The sequence below is a fragment of the Loxodonta africana genome, chromosome 8 (assembly GCF_030014295.1).
Source record: "Loxodonta africana isolate mLoxAfr1 chromosome 8, mLoxAfr1.hap2, whole genome shotgun sequence".
In the NCBI taxonomy this organism is placed as follows: Eukaryota; Metazoa; Chordata; class Mammalia; order Proboscidea; family Elephantidae; genus Loxodonta; species Loxodonta africana.
In genome coordinates, this window is record NC_087349.1 from 120,580,389 (window position 1) to 120,595,871 (window position 15,483).

The window sequence follows — 15,483 nt, forward strand, 5'->3', positions numbered from 1 at the left end:
GCCGGATAGGGTTGCTTTGAGTCAGAATTGACTGGACAGCAACAGGTTTTTTTTTTTTCAACAGTCTCCTCTCTCTCAGGGTGTGGTCAGGATCCATTTAGTGCCTGTAACATGCACAGAACAGACAATATCTGGCGGTTGCAGCTCCCATAAGGGCCAGAGGCCCTGTACCCTCCCGGCTCTCTAATGGTACAACTGGGCCCACAGCCCCACTCCCCTGCCCAGGCGGACAGGACCCAGAGTGCCGTCAGTCCCCACAAGTGGAGTGCTCTGAGTTTGATTTATGGTCAAGTCTAGCAGGCTGGGATCCTACTGTTTGGAGCAGGCTTCGGTGTGAGGGCAGAATGGAGGCCTTCCTTGTTCCCTGCCCTCCAGCACTATCTTCCGTCCAGGTTCCTCCTCTGTGGTCTAGGTGTGGGTATCCCTCTGTCTGCAGCGAGCAGAAACCATCACCACCCCAGGCAGACGCTCTGGCCCCCCACCCCAGACTTCGGAGGCTTGAAGTTCTTGCCAGTACATCAAGGAGGAGACACAGACCAAAGGTCACTACAGCCTGGCGAGCACGGTACTGACTGGAGGCCTAGCTCTGCACCGTGCGTCCCCCTGGCCCACAGACCTGGGGGTGTGGCCCAGCATCCTCATGCTTGTGGCACAGCTATTGACAGCCTCACAGGAGATTTGTGCCAGCCCCTCTGGGCCCAGAGTGAGCCATTTCTTCCCTGAATTCTCTTAGTGGTCCCCAAGCCATCCTATTTTCCACAATGGGCCCCACACTACCCTGACCCCCTCGCTGCCCGCCAAGCCCTCTCCTTGAGTACAGAGATGGTTGGCAGAATCACCTAGAAAAGCCCCAGACCTGGGCATTCCCTGTGGCTGTCCAGGCCTGGGGGTGCAGGCGGAATTATCTGATGTTGGCTCTACCGTCAGAACTCAAGGTGGTAGGCAGGGTTGTGCATCCCAATTTAGCCTGATCTCTTTGAATAAAGCCTTTTTTTTTTTGGATGAATACCTTTATGGGGGGATAAATGAATGCTGTGTTTTATCTGTGGGGCATTTCTCTGGTGGGAGACATAAATGACTCCTTTCTGTGCTTTGCCAGCGTCTCGTGAGCCAGCCCCTCACTAACAGGCGTGTAATTGTGGGCACACAAGTGCATGTGTGTGGGATAGGTTCCAAGTGGGATGGGCAGGTCACCTTCTGGCTTACATATATACCCACACGCACACCCCCTTTTCTCCATTTGAGGTGCGAGACTTCGGGGTGCCAGATCTCTTAAGAGATGATTGGATTACAAGTCCTCTTCCAAGGGGGATGTGAGCTGAGCTCTCAGAGCCAAGGCTCCCACCAGCATGAGTGGCAAACTCCTACTCATCCTTCAAGATCCCACTCCCACATCACCCCTTGAGTCTCCCGCAGGCAGAGTTGGAGCCTCAGGCACTCTGCTGTCTTTCTGGTGTAACGTGGGTGCAATGCTGTGGTTGGCGGCTCCTTGAGGCCCAGGACCTTGTCTCACCTGCCCTCCCCCACCCCAGGGCCTCAGCATGCTGGCTGGTGCTTGCAGAGGAGGGTGAGCAGGAGGGGTCCAAGGAGGGAGTAAGAGGGACCTCCCCTTAATCAGAATAGGCTCTCTGAAAGTTGAGAGGAGCTTGGGCTTGCCCCCTTGTCTCCACCCCTGACCCATGTCCTGTTCAGAGGTTGCCCTCAGAACCCCTCCTGGGGAAAACTCAGTGTTGAAGGAGATGATAGGTCCTTGGAGCCAGTGTGCGTGAGGTGATGTGAGGCTGGGCTTGAGGGCAAGAGTGCCAGAAGGCACAGAATCAGAATGAAATCACTGACCGGGATGGGACTGAGCAGTCACCATGTGGAGGCTGGCAGTGCTGGCCACACCACAAAGTTCTGGAGTTGGGAAGTGGCTGTGAGCTGGGGAGTGGGCAGAGCCTGCGTCTCTGGGTGACCCCAAGAGCCCTCACCCAGAAAACCATCATAGAACCTAGACAGACTCCAGGAAGGTCAGGCCTGGTCACTCCCGCAGACCCTGCACCCTCACACCTGAGGAGCCCCCGATGGCTCCTTCAGCCAGGATACTGCATGGTGGGGACAGCTGGATTCTGCACTCAGGGGTCTCTATAGGGAAGCTCCATCAGTAGGGGTGCCAGGCTGAGACCCTGGAGGGTGGTGGAGCCCCAGGAAGAGAGGAGATGTAAACTGCATGCGTTTGAGCTTGCCCCTGCTGTGTTCTTGACGTCAGGCTTCCTGGCAAGGGGTCAGGGGCACAGCCCACTGCTGCCAGGTCCCATGGGGCCCACTCATCCAGTCCCCGCTTGCTGAGCAGCTGCTGGGTCCCTGCAGGTGCAGGAGGTGTGGAGTCCCTTTGGGCCAGGGCCTTCCCTTCCTCTTCTGAGTCCCTGGAGTGAAGCCGGCTGGCCCAGAGGAGCAGGAGGGGCAGACCAGAGGTCAAGGTCCATGCCACACTCTGCTGTCTGGACACGGGGAATAGGATGGGGAGGGAGGGCCCCCAGGCTCCACCTGGCACGTTAGGTTTAGGACATATTTATTGTCACCGTTTTGGGGTAAATTTAGCTTCCTCAGGCTGGTCCAGGATGGGATTTATGATGTTAACTCAGACGTTCAATAATAACTCCCCTGATCTCATCTGTAGAAAGTGAGCCCCATGAAGTCCTCAGAGTTGTGAGGTCAGGGACCCCTCCTTGCCCCACGCTGTCCCTTGAGACAGCCTCTCCCCCATTGCCCTCCCCCACAGCTTCTTTCCCATCAACTTGGATTTGGGGTGTGACTTGTAGTCTTGGGGAGCTGTCAGGCTTATCTACAAAGTGGGGACCCACCAGGAGGGCTGCAACCTGCCCACGCCATGAGGGGATGCAGCACCTGGGCTCCATCCATGGTCAGGGGGACTCCAGGCCTGGACTCAGTGGTCAGGGTCCCTTTCTTACCTCCACCCTCAAGAGTTTTGGATGGGAGCTCTGTGTCAGTGATAGGGTTCAGAATAAAATACAGCTGTTTAAATGAATGACTTCGCAACAAAATGGGTTCACCCATGCGTTTTTCTTCTGGTTTTTTAATTTGTGACCACAATGAGGCCATTTTCCAAAAGAAAACTTTTTGCCTTGGTCCCCGCCCCCAATTCTCATTGGCGCTGCTCGGCCCTGGTCCCCACAGGCAGCCCTCCTCATTCCTGTTGGTACCGCATGACCCACCTGGGGCTTGGGGAATATGGGCTACAGGTTAGGTAATAGTGTGGTGTCAGTACTGGAGGTACTGATCCTACAGCTTCACGGAGATTACACAAGAGAGTGTCATCGAGAAGCACGCAGACTTGGTCTCACGTGCTTCAGAAGAGGTGAGAAGTGCCACGTGAGACTGCGGAAGGGGAGAGAGCTTACATAGAGGGGCTGTACCCTGAGTTCGTGGTACTAGTCTTGCAACTTTTCTCCAAGTTTGACAATTTTCAGAATAATAAGCTTTAAAAAAAAGTACTACACAAGGAAAAAAACCCTTGAACCCCCGACCCTGTACCTGTAAGGTCTAGACTCTTCCAGCTGAAGGAACACAATGTTGTAGTAGCCACTCCCTGGCATTTCTCTAGAGTTTGGCCCCATATGTGTAGAACCCACCGCCATGTCCTAGGTGGTGGGCGCTGCCTGCTTAGCCCTGTGCAGATGGTAAACGGAGCCCATTCTGCATGTGTTCTGTTTTGGCTGTGTTTGATTTGTGAAGGCCACAGTGTGTTGATCCAGTTTAACGTTGGCGGGCATTTGGGCTGCTTCCCAATACAGGCCATCGCAAACAATGCTCCACGCTCTCCCCTGCGCCTCCCAGTGCCTTAGCTTCTGCTGTAGTGGAGGCTCTGGGCCTGCTGGGGCCTGGGGTCCATTTTGGAAGGTGAGCCGCCAGGCCTTGCTGGGACTGGGTATGGAGGTGAGGGAGAGGCCGTTCCCGGGGCTTCCGGCCAGCACTGAGGCTGGGTACCTGGCTCCAGCGGAGCCTGCTCCTTCCTGCTGTCCTGGGCTTACCCCTCCCCTCCCCCGTTCTGCTGGGGCCCTCCAGGAGCTAGGACCATTAGTGGGACAGAGGAACCCTATCTCTGTCCTAGAGGGGAGCGAGAGCCTTCTAGACGCCCTAGAGTGTCCCCAAAGAAATTCCTGCCTGCGGACGTGTTTTTCCCACTCAAGAAAGGCAGATACAAGGTCCCAAGCAAGTCTGCTTCCCTCCTCCAGACCGCCATTAACCACCTCACAGGAAGAGCCCACCTTGGGGTGAGTCAGTAGCCTTCCTGAGGTGGGAGATGGCAGGGATCGGCTCCTTTCCTGCAAGCACAGCAGTAGGGGGCGTCTCTGCGGAGGTGAGGAGCAGGCAGACTGGTAATTCAGGATCATTTTTTAATTAGCACGTTAATGGTTCCCCTGCTGATGGGTGCTATTAGGAGTCCCCCAAGTAAATTTAGGCATCCCCCTGTGGCCTCCTGTGGCATGTTATGGTTGCATTCCCTGCGCCTTGTTCTCTGTCCCTCTAAGGGGCTCAGCTGGCAGGGGGTGGAGGCAGGCCCCAGATCCTCCCTCCCCCATCACATCCCACCTCCTGGAGGTCATCGCCATCCTGAAGTTTGAAAACTACCTTGCTTTTCTTTGTAGCTCTCCCGTATAAGGCTGTGCTCCCAGTAACAGGCCTGTTTAGATGAAAGCATATTTTGGGTATTTCTCTGTGTGTTGTTTTTTTTCACTCAGCATTATGCTGATTTAATGATTGCACATTGATGGGTGTAGCCTGGGAGCATGTTTTCATTGCTACATAGTATTCTGTTATGTAATTATTGTTGTTCTTAACTGCCATCAAATTGGCCTGCAACTCACTGGACTTCATGCACAACAGAAGGAAACGCTGCCTGGTCCTGCGCCATCCCCAGGATTGGTTGCAGACTGGGCAGTTGTGATCCTTAGGGTTGTTCATTGGGTGATTTTTGGAAGTAGATCACCAGGCCTTTATTTTCTCGTTCATCTGGAAGCTCCACTGAAACCTATTCAGCATCATAGCAACATGCAAGCCTCCACTGACAGATGGGTGGTCACTGTGCGTGAGGTGCCTTGGCCAGGAGTCGAACCTGGGTCTCAGCATGGAAGACGAGAATTCTACCACTGAACCATCACTGCCTCTTTGTGTGATATATTGTCAGTTGTTACGTGCCATTAAGTCAGTTTTTGACTCATAGCAACCCCTTGTGACGAGTAGAACGACCCTCTAGGGTTTTCTTAGGCTGTAGTCTTAATTTTTTTTTTTTTTTTGTCTTTACGGGAGTAGGTTACCAGGTCTTTTTCCTGCAGAGCCACTAGGTGTGTTCTAACTGCCAACCTTTTGGTTAGCAGCTGAATGCTTAACTGCTGTGCCACCAGGGCTCCTTCTTGGCGTGACTATGATCACAATTTATTCATCTTTTCTCCTGTCAATGGAAATGGGTATTTTTTTCAATTTTTTGCTACTGAAATCTCCATCAGCTTTTTAAATCCTGCTGGGACTTCTATTTGTTTGAAATACAACATTTCTGACCAGTAAATTGCCCGTTCCTTGGAGTCTGGCTCTGTGCACCTGCCTCTGGAATCTCGCTATGGCCCAAGTGGTGAGACTTTGGGCTGGGGGGCCCAGGTGCCTCTGGGCCTTCTGTTTGCAGAGCTGGCTGGCTGACAGAGCAGGAGCAGTCTGGGCTCAGGGCTCTGAGGGGCTATTTCTGGCTCCACCACCAGCGTGCTCCTCTTACCCAGGGCGAGTTCTCTTCTCCAGTGCCTTGGGCTCTTCCCGCTGTCCTGCTGCCTAAAGTATCTCAAGCGTCAGCAGTTCAGACCTGCAGTATGTAGATTAATGTGGGATGGGGAGGGGTTAAATCATGCACCCGCTCCGAATACCAGCCAGAGGGTCTCTGAAGTGTCCTTGGGCCCCACTGGCAAAGATGGCCCTGCCACCATCCCACTGCTACGTTGAAAGCATGAATTTGACTTCAGCAGAAAACTGCCAGTAGTCATGGAATTAGGACAAAGAGGTGAAGGACTGAATCAGGCTATTGGCTCTACCACTTGTAGGTGGCTGTGTCTGGACCTTGACTCCGCCTGAGTTAGTCCCCGCCCTGCACCTGCCTGTCCACTCCAGACGTTAGGCTCTGTCCTAGCCTTGCCGGCTGGCCTGTGCCCAGCGAGCCAGTTAGTCTGCATCCCCCTGCTCCGGTGTCTCTGCCCACTACCCGCAGCGTGCAGTGGGCGTGACGGCCCGCCAGCCAGCACAGCTGCACACAGACGATGACTCTCTTCTCTTTCTGTCCTCAGATCACCAGAAGCTGGAGAGGGAGGCTCGGATCTGCCGCCTGTTGAAGCACTCCAACATCGGTGAGGAGGGGTGGGGGCGGGGCCGGCAGCCTGCTCCTTCCTGAGGATCAGACTTGCAGAGCGCACGATTCGCTCCTTTCCCTCTTGCTTCATCGAGATAGTCCCCGTGATCACTCCCCACTGACAGCCGTAGGACAGCAGTGCTGAGGCAGGCCTCTGTCCTGTGTGGATGGGGCCCAGGGGTCCTGCTTCCACTTGGCTCTGGCCAGGGCTCCTGGGTGCTGCCCCCGCCGGAGGTGTAGGCAGGCCAGCCCCTAACCCTGCCCTGTGCCTTGTGGGGTGAGGATGCTAACAGGTCCCCCAGAAGGGGTTGTGAGATGAGGTGACCCTGTGGAGTACTTGGTGTGTCCTCTCCATGACAGGAGCTATGGTGTTGGAAAACACACAGGGCTTAACACCAGTGGCCTCAGAGCAGCCACACAACAGCCATGTTACAAAGACTTGCCAAAGTACCACACCACGGTGCCATCCACAGATCTAGTCTGCTCACCAGTTTCTGGGAGCCTCTGGTATCTGCTTTTGCCCAGCCCAGGCCCAGGGCTGTGGACACATGTGTGGCCAGCCTCCTGTCTGGGAGAAGTATCTGCTGCCCAGGGGTCTCTGGAGCCCCAGACTGGAGTGGAGGCGTGGGCAGTGGGCCCACCTGCCCATAGGCAGGGCCAGGGCAGCACCTGGTTTACGAGGCCACGGAGAAGGTCTCTGAGGTGATGCAGGGCTTTGGGCCCTGGATGGAGGCGAGGATGAGGAGGGTATCTGGCACGTGGTCTGCCTAGTGTGTCTGAACAGCCTCCTGCTTGTGTCCTATGGCCCACCCACTGTGTGGAAGTATCTCCCTGACTTAGGGACCCCAGTCTTTGCCCCCTAAGAGCATGTGGGGTGCTCTGCCTATCATGGTATCCACTCTTTCTGAAGCCAAGCTGAGTCCCAGGCTAGTGTAATACAGTTCTTGGGCTGGTGACCCCAGGCTGTTCTGACACATGAAGGCACTGAGCTCTCAGCCTCACTGGGCAATGGCCTGTCCCCTCCTCACTCCTGTGGCTCCAGAGAGATCCCTGCTGCGATTCCCTGATGGAACAGGCATGTGTGTCTGTCCCCATCTACCTGTGCTTCTCTACCTCTGGTCCCTTTAGGGACTTCTGAGGAGCCTTAGTCCTGTCCCTCCAGCTGTTTCCCTCCCCTTCATCCTCTACCCCTCCTCTTTTTTCTTTTTTTGAACTTAATCAATTTCTTTATTGTACTTTAGATGAAGGTTTACAGAACAAACTAGTTTCTCACTAAACAGTTAGTACACGTATTGTTGTATGACGTTGGTTAACAACCCCACAACATGTCAACACTCTCCCTTCTCAACCTTGAGTTCCCTATTACCAGCTTTCCTGTCCCCTTCTGCCTTCTAGTCCTTGCCCCTGGGCTGGTATGCCCCTTTAGTCTCCTTTTGTTTTATGGGTCTGTCCAATCTTTGGCTGAAGGGTGAACCTCAGGAGTGACTTCATTACTGAGCTGAAAGGGTGTCCAGGGGCTGTACTCTCAGGGTTTCTACTGTCTCTGTCAGACCAGCAAGTTCATCTTTCTTCTGCATCCCTTGAGCACCAGCTGAGGGCCTGTTCTTTCTAAGTGTATTTTCAGGATTTGGACAGATCTTCAACAGGCCTTCTCCCCGCCCTGCCTGGAGGCCCTGTGTGGTTCTGGGATTCCAAGCAGGTCCTTGAGAAGTGGCCATGGAGGTCTTGCTCACAGTGACCTCATTCCAGTCTAGACCGATACATTCTAGAACCCCAGAGGAGGGCAGATCTGAGCTAGAGGTACAGACCCAGAGTGGGGACAGCTGCCTGAGGCCTGGAACAGCTGGGGAGGACTTCTAGGAGATGAGGAGCCCCTCCCTCCGTAGCAGCTGGCCCAGCCCAACCTCTCAGGAAGAGTCAAGGGTGTTCACACGCCCCTGAGAGGAGGTGGCCACGTGGAGATGCACCCACCTGGTGGAGCTGAGGGAGTGTGCCCCTGGGGAGTGAGCACCCCGCCTTCCCCATCAGCTTCCTCACCTGTAAAATGGAGGTGCCTGTCCTCCCTCACAGGGACCTGGTAGGAAGGACGAGATGATTCCCATGGAAAGCAGGGAGAAACTGTGATTCCCCCCTGCTTTCTGAGGTGCCACGCTTGGGATCTCAAGTGCAGAGGCTTGGATTCAGCCTGTCTCATGGCTTACAAGCTTCGTGGTCATGCTATATAGCCTTAGCTGCTCAGACACGGCCTCGCCTCCTCATTTGTGAAATGGAGCATTCCAGCCACCTATATCCTAGGGTGGCATCCACCTACTGCTTTGTCACCGTCACCTCAGAACCTAGCAGCCTGTGCGATAAGCACGCCTGCCCTTACGGTTTCTGTGAGTCAGGAACTCAAGAACAGCTTAGTTGGGTGGGCGGGGCTGGCTACCCGATTTGCACAAGGAAAATGTGGGGCCCCTTGCTCACAGCTTATTAAGAACGTCCAGGTGGCATCAGCAGTGCAGGGCCTTTCCACCAGGGCCAGGCTGCTGTACAGATTGTGGAGCTGGCCTGTGGGGGCAGCTCCCGCGGTTTTGGTCCTGGGCTCCAGGTCCTTGCTGCCTTCTGAAGGCATGACGGAAACTTTTAGGGTCTGTCTCCAGGGGCTCACCCACGTGGCGGCTGCTACTCCTCCCCCGCCCCCCTCCCAGGAATGACAGAGGAGAGAGAGGCCAAGGAGACTGAGCCTTCTCCTGCCACATGCACAGCTGCCTCCTTCTGTCCATCTGAAGCCAGTTATTGAGCCCAGCCCACACTTGAGGGAAAAGCAGTTAAACTCCACCTCTTAAAAGGGAGGCCTATCAAGGGATTTGAGGTCTTATATTAAAACCACCAGAGTGAACCATGAGGTTGGACCTGTAGGTGTCTGCTGAGCTACATAGTTGTGCAAGTGCATGTTGGCCTGTTGCAAGTGGGAGCCCCGGGGCTTGGTTCCTGAGCACAGCACAGACCCCAGCGACAGTGTCCTAGGTAGTGTCACCTTCCCTTTAGAGACAAAGAGGAGAATCGGGGAGGCCTGAGACTGCCCAGGTGGGGAAGAGTGGTGCTGTTGCGAGGGTCCTGGCAGCACCCTACAGTAGAGATAGGAGGCCTAGGCCTGCTCTGTGGCTATGATGCCTGGGCAGCGCTCTCCAGGCTGAGAGTGGCCCTTGATCTTTGCACCACAAAGTCCTGTGTCTGTAGGGAGAGCCCAGGGGAAGAACCCTGGGCAGTGTTCCCTGGACCCTCCCAGCATCCTGCAGTCTTGATCCTTAGCCTGGGGTCCTCAGCGGTGTGGGGCCACAGGGTGGAGGGGCAGGCTGCCTGTAGAGCCAGACTGCCCAGAGGTTCTTTGACCCCGTGCTGTCAGTAGAAGGAAATACTTCTGCTGGGGGTGTCACTTCTCACCCTGTCCAGGCCAGAGCCCACCCAGGTGACCTTGTGGGATCCCCAGGGTCCCCCCTGGGTTGAGCACAGCTTTTGGAGTTGAAGGTCAGTCTGGCTCCCTTAAGTAATGACTGGGGTGGTAGTAAGTTGACATCTGCTCAGCCCTGTCACTCAGCAGAGGTGGCAGAGCCTCTGACCCCAGCTCACTGTGCTGAGGTTGATGGTAGGGGTGGGATCACCATGCTGTTCCCTCCTCTGTGGGCCCACAGCCTAGCCTGCCCTCTGGAGGAGCCTCCCCCTCCAAACGCAGCTGTGTCACATCTGTGCTGTACCTGGCTGTCATTTGTAACCCTGAGGTTGACACTGTCCACTGTCTTGGTTCCCTGGCATTCCTTGGCTTATAGCTCTGCCTCCTACAGTCTCTGCCTTCGCTGTCACGTGGCTGTTTCCCCTCTGTGTCTGTGTGTCGTCTTCTCCTTTTATAAGAACACCACTCATACAGGATCAAGACCCACCCTATTCCAGTGTGATCTCATGTCAGCTTAATGACGTCTTCAAAGATTCTATTTCCAAATAAGGTCACATTCTCAGGTACAGGTGTTAGGACTTCAGCATATCTTTTGGGGGGGGGGGCACAATTCACTCCGTAACAGTCGCCCACTGGCCTCCCAGAGTTCATGTCCTTCCCACATGCAAAACATGTTCACCCCATCCCAGCGTCCCCAAAAGTCTTAACCCATTCCAGTATCCCCTCTAAATCCAAAATCTCATTTTCCGAATCATCTAAATTAGGTATGGGTGAGACTATGGGTATGGTGCATCCTGGGGTGAAATGCTTCTCCATCTGTGGACCTGTGAAACCTAGGATACAGGTTATCTGCTTCCAAAATACAAAGGCGGGGCATGCGCAGGATAGGTATTCCCATTCGAAAAAGAAGAAATTGGAAGGAAAAAGCAAGTCCAAATCCTAGCAGGACAAATTCCATTGACTCTCAAGGCTTGAAAACAGCCCTCCGAGCCCATCAGGGTGGTGACCCCGCTCTCTGAAATTGAAGAGGTGACAACCCTGCTCTCTTGCCAACCTGTGCGCTCTGGGCCTAGTGACAGCAGTCCTGCTGGCCTCTGAACCACCCGTGGGATTGTCCTTTCCTTTTCTTGAAGGACAACATGTGTTTGCAGCTAAGTAGCCCTGTTGGCCCGTTTCCTGTCAGAGTATTCCAGAAGTCCAACAGCCTTCCTTAATTTTGTCCCATCTTTGTCCCCTTCAACCTGTGTTGGCAGCGTTGCTGCTAAGATGGTTGATTGAATCCACAGGTCACACAACTAATCTCTTTAGCAAACGACTGTCTAGCCATACCCTTGGTGTCATCTCCAGAGCGTGCTTTCTCAATTTTTGCAGTATGGGTAGGCTGAGAACAATTCATTCCTCAGTTTACCTCTTTCCTTCTGCATTTTGCTATAAGCAAGCAGCAAAGAGAAACCAGGCCTCACCTTCCATACTCTGCTTAGAAATCTCCTCAGCCAATCATCCAAGTTCATTACTTACAAATTCTGCTTTCCGCACAACTCTGGAACGTAATTCGGCCAAGTTCTCTGTCACTTTATGACAAGGATAGCCTTTCCTCCGGTGTCCAATAACATGTTCCTCGTTTCCTTTTCAGACCTTACCGGAAGTGCCTTTAAAGTTCATATTTCTAGCAGCATTCTGGTTATGATGATAAAAGTATTTTCCATAGCTCTCCTCACTTCTTCATTACCTTTAACATCCAAAATTCTGCTAACAGTCTTGTTATGGGTTGAATTATGTCCTCCAGAAATATGTGTTGTAAATCCTAACCCCTATGGGGCCGCTATGAGTCAGAATTGACTTGACGGCAACCAGTTGGTTTTTTTGGGTTATACTTATGGTTATAATCCCATTTTGGAATGGGTTTTCTTTGTTGTGTTAATGAGGTAATATTAGTGTGTGGTGTGTCTCAAATCAGTCTCTTTTGAGATATAAAAAGAGCGGATTAAGGAAGCAAGCAAGCAAGCACGGAGGGGAAGATACAGGCCACATGATCACCATGCAACCTAGGAATAGAAGCTGAAAAGAGACAAAAACCTTCCCCCAGAACAGACAGAGAGGGAGCCTTCCCTTAGAGCCAGTGCCCTGAATTCACACTTCTAGCTTCTGAAATGGTGAGAAAATAAATTTCTGTTCTTTAAAGCCATCCTCTTGTGGTATTTCTGTTATAGCAGCACTAGATAACTAGGACATGTCTCCTCAAGGCAATCTAGGCTTTTACTATCAAGCACCTCAGAACTCTTCTAGCTTCTACCCATTACCCAGTTCCAAGGCTCTTTCCACATTTTAGGTGTTTGTTATAGCAGCACCTCACTTCTTGATATGTTAGTGTTCTGGAGGGTATTGTAACAGCATCACAGCTGGACGGCTTAAAATGAAACAGATTTATTATCTCACAGTTCTGGAGGCCAATCCTTTGCCCTTGAGTCGACTCCAACTTGTAGCAATCCTATAGGGCAGAGTAGAACTGCTCCATAGGGTTTCCAGGTCTGTGAATCTTCATGAAAGCAGACTGCCACATCTTTCTCCCACAGAGTGACTGGTGGAATCAAACCACCAACCTTTCTGTTAGCAGCTGAGTGCTTAACCTTTGTACCATGAGGGCTCCTTTCTGGAGGCCAGAGGTCTCAATTCAGGGTGTCAGCAGGGCCATGCCCTCTCCAAAGGCTCTAGGGAAGAATGCTTCCTTGTCTTCTTCCAGTTTCAGGTAGCCCCAGTGCTCCTTGGCCTACAGCTGTGCCTTCTGCAGTTTCTCCCTCTGTATCTTGTCTCTTCTGTTCTATAAGGACATCATCAGATTGCATGAGGATCCAGCCCACTCTAGTGTGACCTCATGCTAGCTAATAACGTCTTCAAAGGCCCTATTTCCCCCAAAATGGTTACATTTGCAGGCACAGGGGTTAGGATTTCAGCACCCCTGGAAAGCCTCAGGAATTTGTTTGTGTGGCACGTACTTACAGAGGGCTGGGCGCTGTCCTAGGAACAAGACTGTCCAAGCCTTCATCACACGCACACAGGGAAGGACGAGGACAAGAAATTGATAGTCTTGGCCGCAAGGGGCTTGCAGCTAATAACGCAAGCAGATCCCAGACCTTCCTTGCTGGAGCCCTCGGGCCCTAGGGACAGAGGAGTTAAGGGAGCCTGTGGCAGGCAGGGCTTTTTAACAGCTTCTGTTAACAGGGAAGAGCCCCACATCACAGCAGTCAGCAGAGCCCCATTCAGCCCTGACCTGGGGGGCAGATTTTGACAAAGGTTTATGTCTGAGTTTCCCCTGCCTCCTCCCTCCAGCCCATCCCCTCACACTGATCCTGTCTTATCAGGGTCTTGGCTCTCTCCAGCCCACCATGCAAAAAAAAAAGCAAGCACTCCTTTCTGCTGCCCCCAGGTTGGCTGACCCCATCTCCACCTGCTTCCACACCTGCCTTGCATGTTCCAGTGAGGTGGCTGGGCAGGTAGGCAGGTAGGCATGCAGGAACACGTGCGGCCCCGGGAGACTTGTGCAAAGTTGGACAATTGCTGAGTCTCTGGACTGCTCAGTGCTGGCTCTGCTGGATGGCAGCTCCTCTTCTACCTGCTCCTCCGTGTATCCCTGCCCTCTGGGGACCTCAGAACCTCCCAGGGTCCAGAGGAGGCTGCTAGGAAAGGGCAGACGAAGTGGCATGTGGGAGGGGACAAGGCTCCGTGCAGCTTCTGTGGGGCAGAAGGACCCCCACTGAGTGCCCCCTGACCTGGGACTTTAGAGGGGAGCTGCTGGCTGTGGAAAGCAGCAGCCCCAACCCCAGGGCCCTTTGTACCCCACTCTGAAGGAGGGTGCAGGCCACAGCCCCAGGGGGCTGAGCCCTAAAGCAAAGCCAGGAGGCCAGGAGGTGGCAAGGATATCATACCCTGAGCAGTGGGGTGTGGGGAAGGTAGGGGGGACCAGGAGTGGGGCAGGCAGCAGCTTGGAAGGGGTCTGTGTCCACTGCAGCAGACCTTCCCAGACCAGCTCTTCCAGGCACCACTGTGGGGCTTCTAGTTATTCTCTGCCACATCTGTGTTCCACCTGCAGCATTGCTTAGTATTTTTATTTAAGTAGATTTTATGACAACTCATTTTTTAACCTAGCGCCGTCTTCAGCAATAGTATCTGTGAAATCTTGGATCTGATGTGCTAGTTAAGTTTTCTTCTAAACCATTAAAATAAATGTGTAACTATTTTTAAGATGGTAAAAGTGTTGGAAAGGTGCTCACGTGCACCACCTGAGCTCACCGCACAGATGCCCGCACATGGGAGACGTCTGAGCAGGCCCTGGAGAGGGTGGCCCCATCATGGAGGCAGGGGCACAGGGCAGGAGGCAGCCCCCAGAGAAAGAAGCCAGAAAACCCAGAGGCCCAGACCCCTGCAGCCCCCCCCACCCCCGCGCCCGCCTCCACAAAGGGCACAGGTACACCTGAGGCTGAAGGTCAGATTCCCCTGGAGGGAAGGAGGGAAAGGCCTCAGGGAGAGGGCTCTTCCCTCCTCTACTCCCCTCCCTCCACACTTCTCTTCCCTCTTCCTCCGCTTCCCCTTTCTCTCCCACTCCCCATACTTTTCTTCCTGACTCCAGTTTTACCTTTGGGAAGGTGTCTGAGGGGAGACACCTGGGCTGGGGGGCACCTGCGGGAGCCCTACTGAGTTGACTGGGTGCCTCCCAACTAGAAGGGAGTCAAAGAAGGAGCTTCTGTTTAACTTTGAGGTTGTGGTGACACCGATGATGACAGGCCAGCCTGGGCCAAGTGGGGGCCTGGTGGTAAATTGGGGAGTCTGGAAGGGCCGACTGGGGGCACTCCCTGCTCTTGGTATAGATCTCAGCTGGGGAGGGCTGGCCAGTGCTGCGGAGAGGCTTGCATGGGAAGGATTAACACCTAGCTGGGCACCTGCTTGCAGAGGTGAAGAGAGTTGACCTAGCCCAGGAGCTGGGCAGAGGACACAGGGTCCTGCGAGACCTCTCTTTCTGAGCGTGTGCTGGACTGGAGGGAGAGGGCAGGGTGCCCGTCCTTGAGCAGAGCCAGGAATAGTGCAGGCCTGGAAAGGGAACCTGCAGGGGAGGGGAAGGAGGACAGTGGACTAGGGGTGCAGAGCCACAGCGCATCTTCTCCCTGCTGTGACTCTGGGGCTTTTCTCATGCAGGGCGTTTGTCAGGCTACTCCTTAAGGGTCTGGGGTCTTCCTTGGGAAGCCACCGTGCGCAGACAGTGGGGGTGACAGCATGCACTGTTGCTTAGGAGCTCTGCATACTCTGTGTGACACCATGCATAGGTTCTCTTATCACACGGGGCCGGCTGTGCCCTGCCCAAGGCCACCCAGCTGGTCCATGAGGCAGTGGGGGCAGAAACTCCTCATCCAGCCGGAAACAGTGTGGGGGATACCTCCTCACCACATCAGGCCGAGGTTTGAAGGTGAGGGACGGCCGGGGGCGGAGGTACAGGTCGAAGCTGCTAGGTGTGGAAGATGCTAATGGAACAGCCCCTGGGAGGACCAGTGCTGGAGAAGGGAGGATAGGGCAGCCAGTTAGAAACTAGGACGCAGGAGAGAACATGAGGAAGGGGGTCAGGCTGGAAGCTGGTGCCTGTCTGCCTCAAGCTTGGGTCACACCAGCAGCAGTC

The 15,483-nt window shown here is 54.0% G+C and overlaps 1 protein-coding gene across 1 annotated transcript in view; it reads left to right on the forward strand.

Annotated features, from left to right (window-relative positions):
• The window catches only part of CAMK2B (calcium/calmodulin dependent protein kinase II beta), a 143,409-nt gene that overhangs the window by 82,035 nt on the left and 45,891 nt on the right, over nt 1-15,483 (forward strand). The window contains exon 3 of the mRNA XM_064290270.1: nt 6,327-6,386. Within this exon, the coding sequence (XP_064146340.1) occupies nt 6,327-6,386 (60 nt within the window). The remainder of the gene's footprint in view (nt 1-6,326; nt 6,387-15,483) is intronic.